This window comes from Bombus pascuorum, chromosome 4, assembly GCF_905332965.1.
Source record: "Bombus pascuorum chromosome 4, iyBomPasc1.1, whole genome shotgun sequence".
Classification (NCBI taxonomy): Eukaryota; Metazoa; Arthropoda; class Insecta; order Hymenoptera; family Apidae; genus Bombus; species Bombus pascuorum.
Genome location: NC_083491.1, coordinates 1,544,183 through 1,570,836, shown reverse-complemented (window position 1 = coordinate 1,570,836; position 26,654 = coordinate 1,544,183). Strand labels below are relative to the sequence as shown.

General features: G+C 37.6%; 1 protein-coding gene across 2 annotated transcripts; it reads right to left on the bottom strand.

Moving 5' to 3' along the window:
• Positions 1 to 2,090: 2,090 nt before the first annotated feature.
• On the bottom strand, positions 2,091 to 26,654 carry LOC132906209 (homeobox protein Nkx-2.2a-like). 2 transcript variants are annotated; one of them, XM_060958180.1, is made up of 4 exons: positions 26,122 to 26,654; positions 11,756 to 11,853; positions 11,124 to 11,327; positions 2,091 to 5,978 (listed from the first exon to the last, which is right to left on the bottom strand). In XM_060958180.1, the coding sequence occupies exons 1-4, from the start codon at positions 26,196 to 26,198 to the stop codon at positions 5,473 to 5,475; spliced, it is 885 nt and encodes a 294-aa protein (XP_060814163.1). In that variant the 5' UTR covers positions 26,199 to 26,654; the 3' UTR covers positions 2,091 to 5,472. The 2 variants fall into 2 exon arrangements, with proteins under 2 accessions (XP_060814163.1, XP_060814164.1); XM_060958181.1 differs by lacking the exon at positions 26,122 to 26,654 and adding an exon at positions 13,927 to 14,918.

Below are 26,654 nucleotides of genomic sequence, written 5' to 3'. Positions count from 1 at the left end.
AAGTCTTCGTGTTTAAAATAAAATGAAATTCCGAAAATAGTAAGAAGCCTTAGTTGAAAAGATTACGTTCCTTATTTGCTCGTGTTTACCCAAAAATTTTGACGATTCGTTTTAGGATATCTATTTTTAAGATATCTTTCGTTTTACAGAATATCAGATTTGGTTATTACAATTCTCAAGTCCAACTTAATTATCCCATATTTAGATTCCGAGAATCGTATGTTTTGCGAATGTACGATACACAGGGGCAAAATACATAGTTCGATTTATAAGAGCGTCTTTATCGGCGAGTTTCCTTTTCCTCGCGATTGAAATTATCGATTATCAATCAGAGAACAACCAATCGGATCGCGTAGCGTTTCTGCACTTCGCTAAAGCCAGTAATCGATCAACCAACACCTGAATTATTTATCGACTTATCTGCGATCGCTAATTCGTTGTAAAGTATAATGGCACGATGTTTTCCTGTTCAAACAAAGTTCATGTTCGTTTCATTTCGATGTATCAAGGGCTAAAACGTGGAACTTGTGAAACAAGTTGTTCCATATTTCTAATTTTCAATTATTTCTAATTCTTCTCAAATATAAATCTCAAATATAATCTAAATATTTATTTAAAAAATTTACTCGTATTAAATATTACTCGACGCTCAACGAATTCGCCATTTCAACGTCCTGCTATCCGAATATTTCACTACGCGTATACTTTCTATGGTACCAAATCATATTTTGCATAAGAGGCAGGAAGATCGTGTACAGACTCGGTCGTGGTGACTTAGTTCAGTTTTACTCAAAAACACTCAGTCGTCGGTTTCTACGCGAACGGTACATGACACAAATTGGAGTGGATCGCGATATCGTTGGCATTGTGATGGAAAAATGGAAAGTTTTGGACAGAGGTCGAAACGTAGTCCCTGTCGAAGTTCGACAGGACGCCCTCAGGAAATCTAAACCGGTAACAAGATGGCTGCTCGGAAACGGAAACCGGAAGCTTGTCACTCAAGCTACACCGGCTTCCGGCGTGTCCCGAGAAAGGGAAATGTTATAGAACGGTCGAGAAGAGAAATAAAAAGGAACGAGGGATGGAATAGGGGAGAGATCTGTCTCGAGTGTATTGTTTTATCGCGTTTCTCTTGTAAATGCTTACTTAAATCATCATACCCGTATATAGGTATCATATAAACATTTATTTTCAGAAAAGGATGAAACAAAATTTCAAGTTGCGGTATTTCGATACTCTAATTATACCCTCGTTGTGTTCAGAAAGCCAATAACTCGATCTAAAATTTGATTAGACGAATCTTTTATCCTTCGATGATTAGAAATGTCGAGACGTATCAATTAAACGATTAAAAATGACGATCATTGTCTGAAAATATACATCGCGGCAATCAGAGCGATTTTCCACGATAAGAAGAATCATTTTTCAATTTACCATTCTTCCTACTTAAAGCATTGCCGATAACTTTCGTTATCGCTTTATTCAGGGCATATAATCATTTTCAATTCGAGGAGACAAATTTCGCAACATCGTATAGTACCAATATCGATAATCGTATGTTCTCGATCAATACGTAGGTAACATATAAAGTCACTTGAATAATTATAAACTACTTATCATCAGATATTATGTCTACACCGTTTCATGCAAAAGATCATACGACTTGACTGATAATTATAATCGTTACATCTGTTTGATGCCAGTAGCAATTACGAAGTTGCTAATCTAGTTTCATTCGATATTCTTGACAACAAAATACGTCAGAGCGATATTAAAAATCCTCTATCGTATTACGAAACGATGAATTTTCACATTTTCTGGATATATTTTATAACTTTATTTTATTTTAATTTTATTTTAATTTTAAAAAGTCAAACGACGATATTAAAATTATTTCTCTCTTTCTTCAGAATACTTCAAACATTCGAAATTTCTGATATTCTATATTTTATAACATCTAAGAAACTCTAATTTATTATTTCAAGAAGAGCGTATATATCGTCATTGTTTTGGTATCGTTGTTTCGCTTCGAAGTATTTTAATATTGCGATATGTTTTTCAACGGGAGAGAAGGAATAAAACACAACCGATTTGCTTAAGATTCGATTTTATTAAATATGTGTCTGATATATCAGACTACTATGTATTATATACAATGTACATATATACAACCTATTCGACGTAATTACTCGCTACTTAATTAAAGGTAATAATCTGGGATCTCTGTATCGACTGGTATCTGTCAAGTCACTTCTCTATAATTACACTATAATACCTGCTTCCCCCCTCGTTCTACGAAACGTTTCTCCGAGAAACGAAACGATCGAGAATCTTCGAAAACTGGCCTGTGTTTATTTTACAACGGACGTTCAAATCGTATAATTAACGACTTACCGTGTAATACTTTCCTCGACGATCACAAGATTCGAATTTCTGCTACGAATCTATATATGGTGATTTTTCTTTTTATTTCTAAAAAAATGGAAAGAAATTATCCCTTAAAGGCTATCGCGCGTGGGATTTCATCCCATACGAATTTTCTTCTACCATCGCGATATTATTATTTCTAATCACTGCAAATAAAACAATTTTCTAACGTCCGTTTAACATCGAACGATAATAAATGGACGTTCGTAAGATGAGCTGCGATTTTACCAGCGACAACCTTTAAGGATTAAATCTCTCGTGTTGCAAGCTTAATTCTTCCGACTAATTACATTTTGTAAGAATGTACACGTAACGACCTTTTCACTCTCTAACTCTTCATGAGAGATTGTTTTTCGCTTTATTTTATCTCGTTATCGCGATTAGATTGATAGAATGTGGTGTGTTCGTATTACATAAGAGCAATCAGGAATCTTTGCAATTTTACTGCACGATATTTTCTTTTACAAGTGTCTTATGAAAAACGACCATATTAACTTTGATACTTCATTTCTTTATCCGTTATTCGTAAGAGGGAATGACGGATCTCTGTTAGCATCTTTAACTATGAACGTGAGAAATACTTTTCTCAAAGTACACTCATATATACACATACATACACGCTACATGGACTAACCACAGCTTTGTACAAAACGAATAATCTGAAAACTGCGAATCTATCTAACGATCGATCCTACGATACTGGCCAAAAATTTGAAATCACGCTCTTAGCTATGCTTAATCGATCTTCTCGACTAACGATAGTTGCTTATAGGAGTATTCGAGGATATTTGGTATTAAAGCTATTTCGGATATCGGTAAAGGTGTGATTGGGGTGATGGATGGTCGTTAAATTATAATAATTACAATAATTTAAATTAAGCTAGTTAATCTTTTAGGATACCCAGCCTTATTGCATATTATTCTTGATTTTACGCGATAAAACCTATTAATACTCTAAAATTAAGTAATCTAATCGAAGTCGTTCTTTATGGTCAAAGTTCTTTCGTTTCTCTAGTTTAGTTCATTTAAATTTATTTGACTAGAAAGTATTACGAATTAGCAAAATTATACATCGACTGGTACTGTGATTCCAAAGTTTTGACTCGACAATGGTATATACATACGTATCTTATCCAATTTTCTATTTATAGTGTCGTAGATCACTCTGTCGTTACGAAGTGTAGGATTTTTCATTTTTGGTTTTAACAGTCCACCGCGAACATCTGATACGATGGAGGAAACACGACGTAGTCGGTATCGGTAGTCGCATAGTATCACTCGAATGACACTTTTATCGATTAAAAGTTTCATCGAATTTGTGTAATTCGCGGCGTGTCTCCATCGCGTAGCGTTCGATCATTTTTTTAACGAATTAAAACGCCTCTGTCTATCGTCAACTTCGACCGGGAGTAATTCATTTATTCTAACAACGAGAACACGAATATCCTCGAAGTTCCGTAGACAACACACTCTTCGTTACTGTTAACGACACCTACGCTAATAACACGTTTCGTTCTTGATAATCTTAGTACGAAGGGTAACGGTAACGTTTGTTTCCCATTGGAATTCACTTTAGAGTTTCAGCATGGTTTTTCTCAAAGTTATCTTTCAGATGCCAACTTGTGTTTTCTTTTTCTTCGATCCAGAACATCTCACTGAATTTTTCTTGGGCAACTTGTATTCTCCGTATCCTGAAATTATTAATAACGTAACAATTTTTAACATCGATGTTTACCGGTATATATTACTTTAAGATTCTTCGATTATCACTTGTCTTTTTCAACAACTGAACTTTTTGAGTTAAGATATTGTTTACGAAGCACTTAATCCGTTGTTGACTGTGGTTTTAAGATACTTTTCCGGTTTTGGATGGGCCTATTTGTTAATGATCGATAAATTATTCGTTACCTCGTGTCCTATTCCACTCAGATTATTCTTCCTTTCAAAAATATCTAACCTTTGTCGTTGGTAATAATCATCGACGAGATTAATCACAAGTTATCTTTCGATCCTCGTTCATCGAAATCTAATAATTATCAATATTAATATTAATATTCGATAGAGAAACTCCGTTTCCTATTCCTCTCAGAAAGATCCACTCTTCTTCGTTGTCCATAAATAATAACCATCGATCGAATTGTTCACAAATCTTCACAGAATCTGGTCGCGAAAACCACCAACAGTTTTATTCACAAGAGAAGACATCATCCATCCGTTTTCTCTTCTTCGTTTCAAAAGAGTGTCCATTATTCGTAGAAGGTAACTGTATCAGTCCAATTGGACGATAACCAAATCTGTCCAATTCGAAACACAGGCAACCGCGTGCTGTTCGTAAAAACCTGTACAGGTAGAAGGTACTCGAAGGAACGACAAATTGATCCTGTTAATGCTTTCCCGAGAGCCGGAAACGTATAATAGACCGGCAGGTTGTATCAGATCGCCTCTACTCAAATCGATCAAATCGATACCACTTAGATTATTCTTCCTTTCCAAAATATCTAACCTTTGTCGTTGGTAATAATCATCGACGAGATTATTCACAAGTTATCTTTCGATCCTCGTTCATCGAAATCTAATAATTATCAATATTAATATTAATATTCGATAGGGAAACTCCGTTTCCTATTCCTCTCAGAAAGATCCACTCTTCTTCGTTGTCCATAAATAATAACCATCGATCGAATTGTTCACAAATCTTCACAGAATCTGGTCATGAAAACCATCAACAGTTTTATTCACAAGAGAAGACATCACCCATCCATTTTCTTTTCTTCGTTTCAGGAAGAGCGTCCATTATTCGTAGACGGTAACCATATTTCATCTTGTGTCACCGGAATCTAATCACTTAACAATAACAATCTTCGACCGTTTTGTCCACAAACCTGCGGATAAACCTACCCTTATAACGATTATCCGATTCCCATTTCCCAACAATCCCTCAGATATCCCAGTACCAACAACGTCCAATATTCTAGCAATAGTCCACGACGAAATTGTTTCGCAATTCATTTGACGATTGCGTTTAACAGTTCACCGTTGCTTCTTTTACCACCAGTATGGCTTTTGCATGTACGGAGGCATAGGAACTTGGCCAGTGCTTGGATACGTGGTAGGTTCCATTAATTTCGACTGACAAGGTTTTCCATCCTTAATCAACAGTGGAACAGCAACTCTTCTGGGTGAACATCCACTTCCACTGGCTTCTACCCTTTCGGTAGCTGCTCGTTTTGTCTTGTACCTGTGATTCTGGAACCAAATTTTCACCTGCGTGGGCGTCAGTCGAATGATCGAGGCCAGATGTTCTCTTTCCGGCGCGCTCAAGTATCTCTGTTGTCGAAAACGCCTCTCGAGCTCGAACGTTTGCGCTTTCGAGAACAACACTCGTCTTTTTCGTTTCTTGTGCTCCGTCTCGTGTGGTTGCGCCTCGTTTGCCTGCTGCTCGTCTTCGAAATCAGCGGACTCCTCCTCCTTACACTCGTGGTTTGTCTCCTGTTTCGGCGGGAACGAAAGATCAGAGATCGTCGGGCTCGTTGAGTCTGGCTGCTGCAACACTGCAATTTTGAACATCGCGATATTACTTTCCAAGTTGAACGTATGTTTCTCGTGGGATTTTTTGTTCGGTCGAATTAGCTGGTAAAGCGAATTTTGATCGATCAATGAACGTTAAGAAATTCTATATTTTAATTGTAAGAAAATTCGACGATCCGCCGAATCTTGTGAGAAGTGTTTGGGAGATCGAGCGATGAGAATGAGTTGAACTTGGACGGAATTTTTAAAACAACCAATTGGAATTTGTGCATTGATCTTGTAGAATTGATCGGATACCAAGTCAAATAAGTATCTATATACCAGGATGAATTATAATTTCTCGTCTCTCGATTGAAAAGCTAGTAGATTAAAGAGCTGTAAATGCTTTGCTACTGGTCTAGTATTTTTCTAACTTCTCTACAGTCATAGTCGTTTAAAAGATGTTTTGACGAAATCGTATAATTTCTATGTCTCTGACAGTTACTCGTATATGTTACTTTTCCGATATTTAATCATTACTACGTCTCTACCCGGAGTTAGAAGTCAATTTCGTTTTAGTTGCTCAAAAATGAATAAATATCGCTTGGAAAGAATCATCGTTAAAATGACTGAAATATTACTACAGCTGCATTTTTACTATCCTTAACTCCTAACGCTGATTGCAGGCAGATGCAAGCCTGTATCGATCTTCTCGAGTCTTGTTAACGAGTGTTTGCTCATCGTTCAGACGATGTACATACGTAGTTTATTTAAATGCATCAGGATAAATTAAGCGAACGAACCGACGATGTCTTGCCGACGGTGACTACTGCGATATTTTATTTGCAAGAAAACAATATAAATCGATCGATCGCTCGTGCAGTGAAATTGCTCCGCCAACTATTAAACATTGCAAACAGCAGGAAATGTTCGAGATACAATAAAAGTACTCTCGGTTGCTATACAAGCGGAAGATTTGACTAATTATTAAGCTGCTGTTAATTGTAAAATTTTAAAAAATAAATATATAATAAGAAACGACGAAACTTGGATTAGGAATAGCAGGAAATGTTCGAGATACAATAAAAGTACTCTCCATTGAAATACAAGCGGAAGATTTGACTAATTATTAAGCTTCTGTTAATTGTAAAATTCTAAAAAACGAATATGTAATAAAAAACGACGAACACTTGTATTAAAAATAGCAGGGAATGTTCGAGATACAATAAAAGTACTCTCGGTTGCTACACAAGCGGAAAATTTGACTAATTATTAGACTGCTATTAATTGTAAAATTCTAAAAAATGAATATGTAATAAAAAAGGACGAAACTTGGATTAGAAATAGCAGGAAATGTTCGAGATACAATAAAAGTACTTTTGATTGATACACAAGCGGAAGATTTGACTAATTATTAAGCTGCTGTTAATTGTAAAATTTTAAAAAATAAATATATAATAAAACACGACGAACACTTGTATTAAAAATAGCAGGGAATGTTCGAGATACAATAAAAGTACTTTTGATTAATACACAAGCGGAAGATTTGACTAATTATTAAGCTGCTGTTAATTGTAAAATTCTAAAAAATAAATATGTAATAAGAAACGACGAAACTTGGATTAGGAATAGCAGGAAATGTTCGAGATACAATAAAAGTACTCTCCATTGAAATACAAGCGGAAAATTTGACTAATTATTAAGCTTCTGTTAATTGTAAAATTCTAAAAAATAAATATGTAATAAGAAACGACGAAACTTGGATTAGAAACAGCAGGAAATGTTCAAGATACAATAAAAGTACTCTCGGTTGATACACAAGCGGAAAATTTGACTAATTATTAGACTGCTGTTAATTGTAAAATTCTAAAAGATGAATATATAATAAAAAACGACGAAACTAAGATTAGAAATAGCAGGAAATGTTCGAGATACAATAAAAGTACTCTCGATTGATACACAAACGGAAGATTTAACTAATTATTCAGCTGCTGTTAATTGTAAAATTCTAAAAAATGAACATATAATAAAAAACGACGAAAATTGAATTAGAAATTAGAAATAAAGGAACCATATAGACCAGAATTTAGTATACTCGGTCTGTTCGCCATTTAATTCAACAATATTTTGATTAATCTTCGGCTAAAGTAGCAAATACCACGGTGGCCTAGAGACACGCTAATTTAATGTACAACTACGAGGTCCCTGGATTCGTGAACATACAATACGCTTTTGTGAAAGACCCGTAAGCCTGGTTGGGGTGAGTGTGAAGCAATATAAAGCCTGTTTGATACCCTATTGCACCCCATGGGACCGACTGTATCATTTTCATGGGAGATTAGGCTGTAGTCGCAGTCGAGTCGTGATTTCAATTAGACATTCCTCGCTACGGAGACGTTAACGTCTTCGAAAAGAACGATTCTGCGATTAATTAAGCCCTAATTTCGAGATACTACCAGCATCAAATTTCCCTTTCACGTTAGAAATTTTCAATCGTTACATACGATCGTCAATTGTGACGAAACTTGCGATTCTTGTCAAATTATTTTACCAAGAGTCAGAACTTTGAGCGTTTTATCGTAATCCTAGCAAGGATAAGGTGCAAGTAAGCGATATTTCTGAAGGAAATTTTTCAATTTATAAAAATCAATCTAAACGATCGTTTTTCGCAAGAGAAATATACACCGCGTAAAAACATCGAGAATTCCAGCAAATTCGCTACCTGATCGAAACCACGTTTCTCGCATTTAAAGGGGTGAAATGCACGATTTCTCGGTTCCACGAATGTTCAACGAAAAAAAAAAGGGATGAGGATATAAAAGGAATAAAACGAAGGGAAGATAAGGAGAAAAGGTGAAAAGAGCCGATAGGCTACCGGTGGATTTTTTGGGCGTGACAATTTCGATTCATCGAGGGCCTACAGGACTACACGCATCTGTCCTCGAAGGGACATCTGTCTTCTTGTATTGGCCAATCGGTGCACAGGACCCACAAAGATCTTTTATAGGACCATTAGATCCTGCTTAGCCGACGCGGGCCAATTGTAGGGTGTTAAATAAATAAGGGTTTCGATACAGCCCCTTCTTCCTAAGTTATACACTGCCTCTTAAAAGTATTCTTTGGTCGATTTGGACAGCAAAAGCACAAGAATATCGGTAAAATGTGTGAGACGTGCGAATCAGTGAGAGCTTCGGACACAAAAATCGACGTAATTTATCAAACTCGCGGATAAAGTTAATTTTTTATTATTCGTAAATAGGGACATTCTCACTGTAAATGAGGCATATACAGGGTGCGCCGTTAGAATCCGGACAAAAGAAGTTTTGTGCAGAAAGTTGTTTATTTAAGTCAATACACAAAAACACATGAAAATGTTGTTATATCTCATTTAAAGGGTCCTTGCTGAGAACTTTTATTCTATGTAACCACCCTCTGCCTCTATGACCTGCTCTATTCTTGCTCTAAAGCGCGAGCACGCTGACTTCAACTGGTCGCGTTTAATTGTCGCGAATTCTGACTCGATAGCAGCTCGTAGGGAGTTGACGTTGGGGTGCCTGCATTTATTAGTTTGTCTCTCGATAACGCCCCACACGTAATAGTCCAATGGGTTTAGGTCGGGACTGTTAGGAGGCCAGAAATCTTTCGACCAAAACATGTCCACATTGTCAGAGAGCCAATTTTGAACAAGATGACTTGTGTGAGCAGGTGCGCCATCTTGTTGAAATAAATACGGCCTTCCAGAAGCCGTAATTTCCATCCACGGCTTTATTACTGTCTTCAGGACCTCCAAATAAACCTCCTTTGTGATTCTTTCGCCTTTTTGGAAGAAGTGCGGAGGCATGACGTCGCCCTCACTTGAGACAACGCTCAAAACGTGAACACTTGCTGGAAATTTGGTTTTGCCCACAACAGGAACATCTTCGAGATTGTGGGCCAGCCAACGGTCGTTCCTCCGATTCACTTTGGCATCCACCCGGCGCGAAGACTTTCTATAATCGCCGCTCTTCTATCGTATTCCGGGTTTTGCTTAACGAGTTCTGTCATTTTGAGGTTATAGAAGACTTATTGACATATTTAACTAACTTCAGAGTCAATCAGCACAAACATCTGAATTCTAATATGGTGGGAACTACAAATTGAATTCTGTCCGAATTCTAACGGCGCACCCTGTAGAAGAATTTGAGAACAAAGTCAGGAAAAATATAGAGGATATCCTAAGGAATGGCGTTATAATCGTGGACGATGAACTACGGATATTTATGCAAATTTCCTGTGAATATAAAAAGAAATATATATAGATCCTAAGTAGAGATTAATTCTCTGAATAATACGACAAATACCTTGAATATTTCGTATTATACGCATCCCGGTACGCAATGTTGGTAAAATGTGTGAGACGTGCGAATCAGTGAGAGCTTCGGACACAAAAATCGACGTAATTTATCAAACTCGCGGATAAAGTTAATTTTTTATTATTCGGAAATAGGGACATTCTCACTGTAAATGAGGCATATAGAAGAATTTGAGAACAAAATCATGAGAAATATAGAGAATATTCTAAGGAATGGCGTTATAATCGTGGACGATGAACTGCGGATATTTATGCAAATTTCCTGTGAATACAAAAAGAAATACATATAGATCCTAAGTAGAGTTCATTCTCTGAATAATACGACAGATACCTTGAACATTTCGTATTATACGCATCCTGGTACGCAATGTTGGTAAAATGTGTGAGACGTGCGAATCAGTGAGAGCTTCAGACACAAAAATCGACGTAATTTATCAAACTCGCGGATAAAGTTAATTTTTTATTGTTCGTAAATAGGGACATTCTCACTGTAAATGAGGCATATAGAAGAATTTGAGAACAAAGTCAGGAAAAATATAGAGGATATCCTAAGGAATGGCGTTATAATCGTGGACGATGAACTGCGGATATTTATGCAAATTTCTTGTGAATACAAAAGGAAATACATATAGATCCTAAGTAGAGATTCATTCTCTGAATACTACGACAGATACCTTGAATATTTCGTATTATACGCATTCTATGCATTTTCGTACGTATTGGTATTTGAATTTTCCATAAATGCATAAACAGCCGCAGTCCACTCATCGCCGATCGCTTTTAATCTCTGTATCGGTGATTTGCAACGATTTATGATACCCTCTTTCTTCTCACTCACCATTAACTTCCTCCAGAGGCTGTGGTAACGTTGTTGGTAACGTTGGACCAGTCGGCCATCCCAATAAACCAGGTGGCGGGGGTGGTAGGGTGCCTCTGTTCAAGTTGGCGTATATCGCGGGCTGTAACATGGCCGTCGTGTGTTCGAAAAACTGTTGATACGCCGACGGAACATCGTTCGTGGTCGGTAGCACCGTGGTACTACCTGTAACGAGAATTTTCAGGATCCAAGTCCTTAACATCGATTGTATCTAACTTTACATTTGCAATTCTATTTTGTTGGAAATTTCAGCCAAGTTAATTTATCAGAGAAATTAATTGACAAAACGATAGACCGATATAATTGAAATTTCCAACATTTTAAAACTAAGAATGAAATTATGCGACATTTGGAAATAAAACAAATCTAATTCATATTTAACGGGTGAAATTTTTAAATTTCCAAACGAGCGTAGAAATTTTTAAGGAAAGAACTAGATCGTATAGCAATCAATGGATCCTATCGCAAAGTCGACTGATCTTAATGGAAACCGATAGCGTAAAATACGAGTATTAATCGATTCTTCCACGATGGAGATTTAACAGAGAAACAACTTGGCTATAGAAGATTAGAAAAATTATACTTGTTCTTACCTTGCACCTCCGTTTCGTCCTGGGATGGTTTAGAATCAAGCTGCAGGATGTCATGAATGTGGAAACTTGTTCTGGGCATTTTGATGCTCTCTAATATTCTGCAACAGCAAAACAACAAAGAAAAATCGTTAGAAAACAGGGAAAATATTCGTCTCAGCCGACAGGATTACACTGATCGAGCATCTACCTATTTGCATATATTTCTCATCTAAACTCTACACGTGCACAACTACAGTTAGTACGTGAATCCTACTGCAAAATAGATGGAAACAATTACCTCGAAAAAATGAAACGAAAGAAAATGTAAGTAGAATTTATAAAATCATAGAAAACTAAATCTATCGGTCGAAATAATAGGATCGAGCCTTAGGGTCGTGGATTTAGTTTAAACGAAAGGCTGTTGCGAGTCGAGAAGTCGGGCACGAAGGTCGGTTTTCAACGGAATCAATCCAATTTTCCAAGTTTTCCTGCGGCGCGAAAAGCATCGAGAAGCCAGCAGGACGCTTAAGACCCGATTAGACGCGTCCTGCGCCGTCAAAAGACTGGATACCTGCAGCTTTGCTGCCAAACAACCTGTCTTCCGGTATAGAAGCGAATTTTTGGCCTTCTAGTTTAAGCCGAACCTACCTATTATCGCAACACGTTCGGCCACGTTCCTGGTTCAAAAAGCCATCAGAAAATTTGTTTAATCGACGCCTGTCCACCACGCTGTTTCTCGATATCGGAGATTTGCCGGTGTTTTAAGAAAAAGGAGATTTAAAAAATCTGATAAGGATAAAGATATCAGAGCGTTTTGATATCGCGCTGTATAGAAATTTCCAGGATTATCGATGTTCGGTGTTGGTAAGTTTCAGGATTAGATCGTTAACTTTCATTCTTACAACTACAAACTTGTACAGTGGCGCAATGCGATCGTTAAAGCGCTCATTAGACAAAGATACGCGGAAAGATACGATTTCTGAAAGGTGAAAACATTTTTGGAAATGGATACAAATTTTCGCTTAAACTAAAGATCGCGCTTTGTAATCAAATTTCATCTTCGCGATAGAAAAACCAGAGTCTCGGATTTACGGTAATATACCGTTTCTTTATGCCTTTCGCTCGAACTCACACCAGAATTCCCAACTGACATAGAAGTTTCCACTTTGGTCGAAGGAAACGAGAAAGTTAAATCCCAAGCGGAAAAATTTCCGTTTCCTCTAAGTAACTAAACTTCCTTCTACTTGCCAGAACGAATACCGAAATCACGAAACTAATGAAAAAAGTTCGTGGAAACTTCGATGGAACTCGCGTTCGAGAATAAAACAGTCGCTGGAAATTTTCAACCAGGAACTTGGTCGAAGAAGAAACTAATTGGCGTTACTTTTCGCTCCTAAAACTGTTCGTTCGCTGGCAATTAAAATGGAAGTTGCAGCATCGAAGTCACCAGCGATTCCGATTAAGCGTCGCAATATTTTTAAAGTTTCTTCCAAAGAATTCTCGAGTTTCTCTTTATTGCTCGTTGTCAACTGTTTTGCAACGAAAAGTCGATCGATGAAACCATTCGCGTTATAGAAGTTAATCAGGGATGTCGATAATCGAACGAGCGCTCGATAAGCTCCGATACATGTCACCGGAGCCACGTGGAAGAATTCGAGGGCCATCAAGATCTCCTTTCGATTACGAGACAATAAATAATTACCGATAATATTATCGAGCGACTTTTTCCTCTATCTCGGGCCATTTTCGAACTCTCTTACGTTTTTCAAAAAATTGTAAACCAACCGTAGATAACGTTTGCTTATTTTTTCATTACATAATATATACTAAATTCCTTCAATCTCCCAAGAAACCCAACATTTACCGCGTTCACGTACTAAAATAAAATTCTACCACAAATCGAACTAAAATTCTACGCGATACTTTGCAAAAAGAAGTCTGTTCAGCCAACTAAAGCAACACTGCTACCTTTTCTTCTCCAAATTATTTCATCGAAATCTCGTCTCACGAGAATCCTCGTTGAAGCATGCGAAATTCTGCAAGGATACTGCGTAAGGGTCTGATCGGACGATCGAATTCTACTCTACTCGGAGCAGGCAGGGTGGGCAGTGTCGGCAAAATAAGCTTCGTATACGTGATATATTCGCTATGTATCTTTTTTTTGTTTCTTCTTTTTCATCCAGTTCGTTTACCTATTATTGAAAGCGATCTGGCTGTACCAGACGTGATTCAAGAGACTGGTCGGATAGGATAGCAGCGGCCAGGGTAGAATCTTATTCTTGTCCGCCATTTTGAAAGGTCGAGGAGATGTTAGTAGTGGCGTCAGTACATGTTAATGTCCTCGTGGTTCTCGCACACTCGTTCACTCTTTTTCTATTACTCCCTTTTTCCCGTTTCTTTTATCTTTTAAAACCCCTCTTCCCGTTCGGTTTTCTTTTCTAAAATTCTCTCCTACCTTCTGCCTACTCTCGTCCCCTTTCTCTACTCCAACTCGTTTAAATATCACTTCCCCAAATCACTCCGAATCGCTCATCGTTCAAACGATCAGTTCACTCGCACACCCGATCATTGTCTTCCTATCGAACGGTTCTTCGCGGTTCATCGTTCGTTTCACCAACACTCGCGAGCTCGATCTTAGTTTAGATTCCAGACGACACACCGCTATGCTTTCAAGCAACGACGTTTGAAAGCTTTAAACGTTCCGCGGCACTGTCACGAGAACCAGGAACCCGTGGAAACATCGCGGCAACTCACGTCACGTTCATTTTGTATCGACGTAGAGATCGAAGGAGATGAAGAAGATCGGAGGAAACGGGTAGACTCGATTCGACTTGGTCTAGGCTGAAGGACTCTCCTTGTACTTTTTGAGTGTCCTCGACGAGCACTTGACGGCTAGTGTTCCCTACCTCCGTACAGTTTCGCTCGTCAAGCACACTCGAAGCCGAGGGCGGATCTTCGCCAGGGGCGGGGATTGGCGAGCTCACCCTCCGGCCCGAGTCGCGCGACAGTCCACCCCTCTCTGTCAGCCAAGAGAATTAGCTGGCTGAATTTTCCAGCCAACGTAGTAGACCGTTCTTTCGAGCGGACAGCATAGAAATCAATCTAGGACAGAGAAACGTTCTAACTGTTCCATTACGGCCATGGGCATTTCAGGTGGAAAGGGGTGGCTCGAAAGGACAAGCTTCTTTGGAGATTGTATCTGCAGCTTCGAGAAATACTTTTCAGAGGAAACTAGTTTTCAATAGTTTCCCAGTTGTTTGAATATCCTTCTTACGTGGTTGCTGACAAACATGCGATTATGAAAATTGTCGTAGAAAATTCGATCTGCCAAACTAATTAAACGAAATTCGATGCAACGTTCCTGAAAATTCTGAAAACCTACGAAATCGCCTTCTATGGTCATCGACCGAGACGTTTACTCGTTTCAAAAACAAATATACTCAGGTCAAAAGCAAATAGGTCAACCTGTCTAAAAATCCACCGCCTAATCGGTGGAAGCGGCATGCAGCCGGCAGTCTACTTTTGAGATCGAAGAGTGCAACGTAACAGAAGCTGGAATGAAAATTTATTGAAATTGCGAAACGCTCGAGCAAACGCTCGTAAACGAGAATAGACTGTCCAGAGGCGCTAGGGGTAAATTTTCATCGAAGGGGTGGAGCCTCGTGTGGACCAATCGGACGCTAGTTTCTAGAGGATCGGCCCTGAGAAGTGTCTAGGGGGTTGATTTTAACCCTCGTTGCGGCTCCACCAATCGGATCGCTCCATCGATCAGGACCTTTTACACCGAGAGCATACTTTGCGTCGAGTGTTAATGTGAAAAGGCATTAGCGGTGCTTTTACCGTGTCATTTCGATTTTTTCTTCCTCTTCGTCTCTCTTTTGTCAATTTTAGGCCTCTTCCTTCACGGTTCGTTTTCTTTCTGTATTTGTACCGCAACGATACTGTGTGTGTCGATAGTCGAAAGTGGGTTAGAAGCGTCCTCGGGCGTAGTCACGATCGTTACGTAGTTTATGCCGTTGAAGGTCTGACACGGCTTCCTGGTGGCTGGTATTACGAAACGTGGAAAAATCGACGCGTCCGAATAACAAATGCAAATACGCAGGCTTTGATCTTTCTCTGTTATCGATTTTTAAAGCTACGCGTGATTTTCGATGCTACGTTGTTGATGTTATGATACTACGTTGTTTGATATTATAGAAACGCGATGAACAGAAGAATTATATCTGTACTTTGTCAATTTCTATGAATAAAAAATATTACGATTGGTTCGTAGATACAGAGAATTAAATATATAAATAATAATGTTTACTACATCGATGGCTATCAAATTCTCGATGTATGAGATTTGGAAATCGATGATCGAACGTTTAACGCGATTATTTCCTAACGTGGATTACTCTGGATAATCAGGTCATACTTTGAGCTGGTTTGGATAGTATACAGTTTTAAGATAACTTAAAGTAGAGTATTTGTTAGATTGATAAAGTCATTGAAGTAGGGATTATACTAATTTCATTGCTCAATGTAAGAACACAAATGGTTTATTGAAGAATATAAAAGAATATTTCTGACGATCTTTCGATCTTCCTAATATCGTAATTTTAGGAAATAACGTTACTATACTTAATGACATTCTATTGTGTACTGTCCTAACGATGTATCTTAATATACTTTAAACAGAATAATTCTTTACGACGTACTAAGAATATATAGAATGAGAATTACGATAATTCTTGGTATACCACCTTTAGCCTTTCTTTTGTCCATCGTTTTATTTGCATTTATCTGTTGGTAAACTCAATAGTTAAACAGCTATAAACAAGTCACAAACTAATTAGTTTCCTAATGTTCACTACTGTCCCGACTCTGTCCCAAATTCTTTAATACCTCAACTTCAAGCTGTACAGGTAGAAGGTACTCAAAGGAGAGCCGGAAACGTATAATAGACCGGCAGGTTGTATCAGATCGCTTCTACTCAAATCGATCAAATCGATTCTACTGGGATTGTTCTTCCTTTCCAAAATATCTAACCTTTTACGAGATTATTCACAAGTTATCTTTCGATCCTCGTTCATCGAAATATTAATATTAATATTGAATAGAGAAACTCCGTTTCCTATTCCTCTCAGAAAGATTCGCTCTTCTTCGTTGTCCATAAATAACAACCATCGATCGAATTGTTCACAAATCTTCGCAGAATCTGGTCGCGAAAACCACCAACAGTTTTATTCACGAGAGAAGACATCATCCATCCGTTTTCTCTTCTTCGTTTCAAAAGAGTGTCCATTATTCGTAGAAGGTAACTGTATCAGTCCAATTGGACGATAACCAAATCTGTCCAATTCGAAACACAGGCGACTGCGTGCTGTTCGTAAAAACCTGTACAGGTAGAAGGTACTCGAAGGAACGACGAATTGATCCTGTTAATGCTTTTCCGAGAGCCGGAAACGTATAATAGACCGGCAGGTTGTATCAGATCGCTTCTACTCAAATCGATCAAATCGATTCTACTGGGATTGTTCTTCCTTTCCAAAATATCTAACCTTTGTTGTTGGTAATGATCATCGACGAAATTATTCACAAGTTATCTTTCGATCCTCGTTCATCGAAATCTAATAATTATTAATATTAATATTAATATTCGATAGAGAAACTCCGTTTCCTATTCCTCTCAGAAAGATTCGCTCTTCTTCGTTGTCCATAAATAACAACCATCGATCGAATTGTTCACAAATCTTCGCAGAATTTAATCGCGAAAACCATCAACAGTTTTGTTCACAAGAGAAGACATCATCCATCCGTTTTCTTTTCTTCGTTTCAGAAGAGTGTCCATTATTCGTAGATGGTAACCATATCAGTCCAATTGGACAGTAACCAAATCTGTCCGGCGACCGCGTGCTGTTCGTAAAAACCTGTACAGGTAGAATGTACTCGCAGGAACGACAAATTGATCCTGTTAATGCTTTTCCGAGAGCCGGAAACGTATAATAGACCGGCAGGTTGTATCAAATCGCGTAGAAACTGACCCGCATAAATACAGGTATATTATGATGCCGCGTACACGCGAAAAGAGAGGGACGAAAAAGCGTGAATCGAAGAGAAGAGAAAAGAAGAGGCAAAGGGACAGAGGCGACGATGGAGCGGGTTTCCGGTTTATTCAGTTCCAGGCTTTGTGCGATCGCGTGGGTCCCTGCTTGGTGAAAAAGTCAAAAAGTACGGAAGAGGGCGGTTCCAACCTTTCTGACTTTTCTCATAAGCTTTCGCCTTTTCGAATTTATCGCCGTTGGAAAATTTTTGCGCCGAACCGCTTCGTTTCCGGCCGATCTTCAAGAATTTTAACGCGTTTATGAAATTTTCCATATACGTAGTTTTTCAATGGTAAAGCAAGTGGTATTCGTAATCGGTATTTAGATTTCTAACAAAAATATCGCTAGTTGTAACGATATTAAGATACTAAGATAGCGTCAATGGGATTGAAAATGTTGTTAACACTGGACAGAATATTGGCGCTGTCGATATTAAGAATATTATCAATGTTAAAAATGTAAATATGCTGGGATTGATAACATGGGGAATGGATATTAACGATACTGGTATGAAGAATGTTATTTAACGTAAAAAATTAATATCAATGGCATCAGAATCGAAAGTACGTGTGTAGGAATATCGTAGGATATTCATTAAGATATCGAAACGTTTAGAAATAAATATCCACGAAACTGTTGATTTTCTGTTTTAGCAAAGCGAAGTTGAGCTGTATATGGTGGCTAAGGCAGTGTTACAAGTGCAGTTATCGATACTCACGAGTGAATAGAAGGGGGTGAATCATTCGCGTTACTAGAACAGAAAATCGTAAATTACTTTGACAGCCTCGATTTACACGTTTCCGTTACTGTACATTTCTATCTAGTGTTTCAAGTTTTTATAAGTACAGACTTCAAGATTCAGCTTATTCTTCGATCCTGTTTCCAGCCTAAAGAGAAAGAGAATCCAGGAACATTGCAATTTACAGTATATTCACGATCGTGTCTCTGTCTTCTTCACGCAGATCGTATCCAATCCAAATTATGCCAAAAAATCTTCTATTGTAGAACAAAAGGTCAAAGGATATTTTCAATTTCAAACCCACGTTATACAACGTTTCTATCAAGTTATTCGAAAGAAGTAATAAGATATAGCTGAGAGAAAGACAAAATCAGAGAAAGGACATAAGGAGAAATAACTAAAAGTTACGAACGATTCAAAGCAAGAGGATACGCGATGCTGATTTTAATTCTGAAACAACGACTCGAAGAATTCTCCAACGTTCGCATAAAAAGCATTTATTACGATTATTACATACAGAGACCGATAAATATCGTATGTAGAGGGAAAGAAATACGAGAAGAACGAAAGAAGAAGATAGGGACGTAAAAAGAGACAGGTAAAAGTCACGAAACGTTAAGAATAAAGATCAATCCGCAGCATGCACGAACAAGGATCGTCGAGTAGAGGCTCTCGCGTGTTCAGCGAAACTCTTTTCCAGAAGACGACGCCGAGCGTGCACGAATCGTCTGCCGTTTCCACGGCTGCGCCGTTCTAACTCGGTTAGAATCGGATTCAACGAGACGCTCTCGTGATTTTTCCAATGATTGTTCGCCCGAGTCCGCTGGAAACTTCAAAGCGTCGGCGTACTTTTGCCGGAGGAAGAGCAACGGAGGAAGAAAATGGTGGAAGGAAAGGGAGCGAGGGAAACAAGAGAGGAAAAAAAAAAGGTAGAAGAATACTGGAGAAGTTCGAGCTGCCGGGCAATCGAGCAACATTTGCCAGGATCCCACGACTGTTTGGCGATAGCTGTGCCAACTTGTTTCGAGCACGCAACCCAATTTGTCTGCGTCTCATTGTTTTACCGGCCTCGCCGCGCGATCCTCCTGCTTTCTTCGCTGAATATTGTCCAAAGGGTATCGTGGCATGGATTATCATGGCCCTTCGATGATCAAGTGTTATTATACCGAGGGTTTTTACCTGCCAATACGGTAGCATCGGGATTATCCGAATTAGTTGGCTACAGAGAAATAGAATAATTCAATTTTTCGAATAGCAGAACGATGACAATAAATTGCTGCTACGTGCCTTTTCTTTTATCATATAAAAATGTATGCATGCAAATAGCTAGCATCTATCTCAATACTTAAAATTCAATAAACATCGTGCCAAATACCTAGGAGCCCAAAAGGAGAAGCAGAAATCGATTAACAGATTAGATTCGAGCGTTTAAATTCTGATAATCTTCTCAATAGCTCTTAGCCTTGCTGATTAACTCGAACTGCTCGGATAAACTGGGTGCTTAAGGTTCTGGTTGGAATTTTAAGGTAAATCAAGGTAGCTCATTCAACTAACTCATGCATGGCCTGCCTTCCAGTTAATCCACTGTTTGAGAAAACCGGTTTCTCTTGCACTTGTTAAGCCGATACTTTTCAATCGACAATGCCAGATTTGCTGATGAGCTAGTGCGATTTGTAAGTGGTTTAAGATTCGAGATTATTTTGGAAATTTTTAAGAAGCGTGGCAAAAGATAAAAATATCGAGAGAAGCGAAGGGAATTTTCTTGGCTACCTGGTAGGCGATTAAACCTAATGTTGGTTGCAATAAATCGCCAGTATCGTTCATTAGGAACTACGTCTTCCCTTGGAAAAATTTTCACTGCTTTTGTTGATTTATGGCTCTGCTGTAGCGATATCTGATGTGGAGACACAATAGATGCAAATTAGATAGGAAAATTGTTAATTCGAAGAACTGTTCTTCGACTTTTGTTTGCTAATACTTAAAAGACAGAAAGGGCAAAGATATTGAAATTCTTTGAATGAGGACGTATAGAATATTTACAATGATATTTGAGAAAACAGAAAACGACATGCGATGTGTCGAAATTTGTATGGTAGAAGCATTATTAGTAATGTATTATTAGTATGCAGAAGGCAGATAAAGATCGCAAACGATTGGAAATCGTAAAAGGATGATGCGCAAGATAATTTTCTATTCGTCTCTATAAAATTGAAGAAAGTCTGTCATTATTTATATTTGTAATATTACAGTAATTGGTAGCCTACAGTGGCTACGTAAAGTATTTGCTATTTGCTATTTGAATAAAATATCGAAAATATAGTACTCGTCGTGACGTTTATAAAACAAATCTCCACGTAGATTCTATTTCATTTGTGTTCCGACATAAAAGATATAACTTAGAAAAAACGAAGCTGGCACCCCGCTGGGGGTAGCCACCCACATGCTATATTTATTTTTATTTTTTTTTTCACCAATAAGATATAACACTTTACCAAATGTCCATAAGGACAAATTGTAAAAAACCAAAATAAAATAAAATAAAAAAAAAAATTTGTGTTCCGTAGGCAGTTGTGAACAATGGTGTTCATAAAAATCAGAGTTTGGATGAACATTTGCGTTCTAATTAATAAGATTCGTACAGAAAATCGTATTACACAAGCGTATTCGTAATATCGAACGAAAAGTTTGTAATACGAAATGAAAATTCATAATATTGGACAACACTCGAGTCGTCAAGTACACGAGTAACGATACTCAAAAATTTTTACGATCCCCATGTAACAGGCACTCAAGCCGGCACTCGAGGGTGACCGTTTCGATAGTCGAGCTGGTAAACTCTAGTACCACTTGAACATTTAGATTTCGCATATATAAACGCAGATCTACGAAATACAAAAGACCAGTTGAACTGCGAAGGAAAAACGGAAATAGCGTTTGAAAGGAAAAAGAGGTCGGCATCGGAAATCGTAGAGGAAAATGTTGCGCTGGCACGTACTGGCAATAAATAAGAACGTGACAGGAGCCTCAGGTGGCCGACAGGTACCGATATTGTCATGTTAATGAAGGATACGGAAAATATCTGCTAAATGGATGGAACATCCATTCACCCTGGCACGTTTCACAACCTCAACACCTGAATCTTTCTGTGAACCGACCAAGTATCAAGTGGTCATTCGAGGATACGCTCAGAAGTCGAATTCGGCTGTTGCAGTCGATTTGCTACTCTTCAAACTTTCGAGTGCCGTTTCTCAACGAGTCATAATTATCTCGATCGAATATTATTCGATGTTATTTTATTAATTATCAAATTCGCAATTTTGCAGGTTTCGATCGCAGATATGTACATACCTGTATAGACGCTTTCGAGATAATTAACGGTGATTTTTATTGACATAATTATTACAACGCTACTACTCCACTATCCATCGCTATAGCATTCGGTATATTTATCTTTCGAAATAATTTAACGCGTCCACTCTACGCTCTTCATCCCTGGAACACTTTGTCAACATCTAAACGTACCCTTGGTGGTATCCTTTTCGAAAAACCCTTGAAAATCCACTTTCTGTTCGCTTGTACCTATACCAGCAGACTCTTCACCCTCGATGACGAACGACGACAAGAAAGAAAAAAAGCAAAGAGGGGAGAATGACGGCGGGAAAACGAACATTCTACGTTCATTCATGAAACCAGTTACAATGGATCAGCGGAGCCTGGAGTCGTGAATGAACGTAGTACGTCTAGTAGTAGGTGGCTCGACGGGTGGCTTTCGAGGAACCCTCTTTCACAAAGCGTTTTTCTTTTTTCAGAAAAACTTCTCCCTATCTTCGACGCGGTGGAATGCCACTGGGCCAAACGTGACCCAAACTGTGCACGGATCGTTAAGGATCAGCTACCGCCGCTATCGTTTAAGAAACGTTTAAGAAGTTATTCGAGGCAGGCACAAGGATAAGTTCCATTCGCTTTTTCGGTCAGTCGAACATCTTATACATAAGAAGAGAAGGTAAGGTTCTGAAAAAGTAATTCTTGTATACTGGTCTTGATCTACACTCGAGAACTTCCGTCCCTCTCGATAACTTTTTCTCCTTCATCCTTTATGTGCTCGTGTATGGAGCTTTATGTACGATGATTAAAGATTCTTTCTTTAGTAATTGTTACTATTAGGTTGTCCGAAAAGTTTCTTTCGTTTTGTGAGGAAATAATAGATGCACAATGATTTTTTGTTTTATATTATTTGCAGAATTACGTACGATCCATTTTGTTCTGTTGAGATAAGGTGCATTGTTGTAAAATACACGTTTGCGAAAGAAAGACACTTTGCGGACAACCTAATACATACAGGGTGTCCCACGCAACTGGAACAGGCTGTATCTTCTAAAGGGTTAGGGATAAAAGAAGATGTCATAAGCGAAGGTTAAATGGTATCAGGCGGTGCATAATACGCAACTAATTTTCTGCATTTTTATGCATCAGAAAAATGCAATTACACCTTTTTTTCAAATAAAATTAAACTAATTCATTAGGAAGTTATCGAAGCTAAAATTTCTCCGAATTATTTTAATAATCAGAACGTGAACGATAACACCTACAAGGTTGATACACGTACGTATATTAAATTTGAAATATTAAATGGCTCTTTATTAAATTAAAAATACTTTATAAATATTAAATACTAAAAAATAAATATAATAACTGTTTATTAAATATTCGTTAAGCATTTAAAGTACGAAGGTTAAATCTTTTACCAGAAAGGATATTGTCAACTGTTTTATTTTCCAACTATTCGTGTTCTGATCTGATCACTCTTTAATTTTCAAACCACAGAGTTACATATTTGTAATCTAAAATTTTTTTTTATTTTATTTTAGTTTTTACAATTTGTCCTGAAGGACATTTGGTAAAGTGTTATATCTCATTGGTAATAAAAAATAAATAAAAATAAATATAGCATGTGGGTGGCTACCCCCAGCGGGATGCCAACTTTGTGTTTTCTAAGTTATATCTTTTATGATCTAAAATTTGAACGTAATTCCTGGAAACATGACTTTCGAGGCTTATAATTTTCTTGCATAAAACAATCGAAGAATTTTCAATCGACATCGAAGAGGAATTTCCCAGTTGGTGAAACAATGCGCGAATAAATATTCCACAGCGTTCTGGCATCGTTTCGCGTTATCTTATGTATCTAATCATTAATCACGTGAGACGTGACGAACAATAAGAGAAAAAAAGAGTGGAATACGTCCGTCAGTAGGATCGCGTGGTCATATCGATCGACCTGCATCGAACTGTGGCAATCGGACGAATGTAGTTCGCGTGTCGACTGAATCTAACATTAAGATCGAAGACTTATCGCTTCTCGATCAAAAGACAAATCTCATTGTACGCTCGTAGATCGTAATTGAGAGATGCAAATGATTTTTAATTCACTTTCCATAGAATGATCCTTAAGAATATTTTTTTAATTTTATAATTTTGATCGTCGTGTCAATTTCTTGTTGCATAGGTATATCAAATATTTATAATCGTGAAAGCGCATTTTTAATAATAATAATCACGTAGTAATCATTACTCTAAAATCTTACAAATCTTTTTCAACTTTTCAACAATTGGTGATATTCGGAACAAATTGCAAAGTAAATTTCTCTAGTAAAGTCTTGTTCAATTTTTCTCTTTGAATTTTTCAACTTTGTTACCAGAACATAACAAATATTCTAATAATATTTTTAAACGCCACCAATGATCTTCATAGTACAAAACAGGAATACAAATCAGAATTAAATATGTATTTTAAAATAAAGTAACCTAGCCCATGTGTTTCTAGTTAATCATCATATTTAATCATCATATATATTTAATTCTAATTTGTATTCCTGTTTTGTACTATGAAGATCATTGGTGGCGTTTAAAAATATTTTTAAAATATTTGTTATGTCCTGGTAACAAAGTTGAAAAATTCAAAGAGAAAAATTGAACAAGACTTTACTAGAGAAATTTACTTTGCAATTTGTTCATCAACCTAACCCCAATCATCGAAGATGATTAACTAGAGACACACGGGCTAGGTTACTTTATTTTAAAATACATATTTAATTCTAATTTGTATTCCTGTTTTGTACTATGAAGATCATTGGTGGCGTTTAAAAATATTTTTAGAATATTTGTTATGTCCTGGTAACAAAGTTGAAAAATTCAAAGAGAAAAATTGAACAAGACTTTACTAAAGAAATTTACTTTGCAATTTGTTCCGAATATCACCAATACGCTATATTTCAAGTAATATACGAAGCTTTTGCAATAAACTTGACAAATCAGTGCCTGGCGAGATACCGATTTTTAATTCGAGATAACGTTGCCAAGAGTCATAATTTTCCATGTGACTTATAAATACGTAATCTAAAGAGATTAAACGGCGCCATGAAAAAATATGTAATACCTTAAAAAAAATTTGTTCTTACACGAGTATTACCTTGATTTCTCGTATAGCTTCGCGGATTTTACTTAAAATATGATAAGGTAGAAACATTTGAGCGCAGACAAATCGTATCGTTTAGTAGCTTCCTCGCGTGACTATAAAAATTTGGAACTATAAAAACGAAACGTAGAATCTGACAGAAAAATCGTTTTATCGAAAAATAAGGATACGTACAAATACTTTGTGTACTTATTGTATATACGTATTTCTATGAATATAATTAGAAGAACAAGAAAAAAAAAAACCAAAATTACGTAGAAAATTGTTCTATATACCAAATATTACGACAAGTATTATACCTTGGATATTTCGTATATTTTTGCATATTATGAGCTTTCTAAGCCCTTTGCACCTCTAAATATCTCTAAATGCATAAAAATCCGCGGTCTCGTTATTATACCAAATCATAATTGTGCACATCATAATTATGCACGGTTCAAGATCGAATCTTAAGATATTGAAGCTCAGGTGACTAAAATAATCCTTACTTACTGTGATAGTTTGATTCGATGGAATACGAGTCACTTTGTAAATAATATCGATGATACTATGTGGTAATATCGTGGCATTGGTACTGAGGGATCGATCGGTACATCTGATTAGGCGGATAACGCCGGAAACCGGAAGCGAACGTTTAAGAGCAGTCACGCATATTGGTTAGGCGAATCCTTCGGTATAGAGTGGTACGCCTTGTTACACGACGGGACACGCGAGAACCGAAAGGGCCCAAGTACCAACACCTGTTGGTTTCCACCATAAATTTCGGATTAATCGTAACGCGGATGGTCGCTCCCCGTGTTTCTAATTGCGAGTCGGCGTTTCGAACTCGAAACTCGTCGATCGTGAAATTGTTCGAGCTTTCTAGAGAATTGGTGTTTGCTGCTGAGGTGATTTTGGAAAAAGAGTATATCGAGGAAGATTATTTTCCTTCGATCTTTTCATCCTCGATTTTCATCAACTACGATTCAATTTTCAAAGGAAATTTCATTTGAAAAAAGAAAGTATCCACTTGATCCTTGCTTCTTACAGGAAGCGAGCAAACCAAGTTCCATCGTTCGATAAATCGATTTTCTCGTAGGATCCTTACCTATAGTCCTCCTCGACGTAATCCGGAGGGAACAGATGCCAGGATGCGTCGTAGCATTCGTCGTATCCGTTTGCCATTTTCCAGCGTTCTCTTCTTTAACTATCTTTTTCTCTCTCTTTGTTTCTCTTCGCCTTTTTGTTTCTAAATCGTGAGCCTGCTTCGTATTCGTACGACAGCTCGCGAGAAAGTCTTGCCCTCTGCTTTACACTCTCGTTCAACCTCGAAAGCGACTGATCTTTGGCGACGAGTTCATTCGAAAGGATATTTTTCATACAAATGTAAACAACAGGCCCGGCACTTCAACGAATCATCGAAATATAACCCAGGCTCGATCCTGGCTCGTCCATTAATTTTTCGATATTTCGAACTACGCACGAACACCTTACGAGACGAAGAACCGTAGCATAATTGTCGACCACGTAAGAATCAATTTTCTGTGAAGCGAGTATCGACTCACAGACGGACACAGACGATCGAAATTGTCCACGATTTCGAAATCAACACCTCGACCAAACCGTGATACCGTGTTCTCA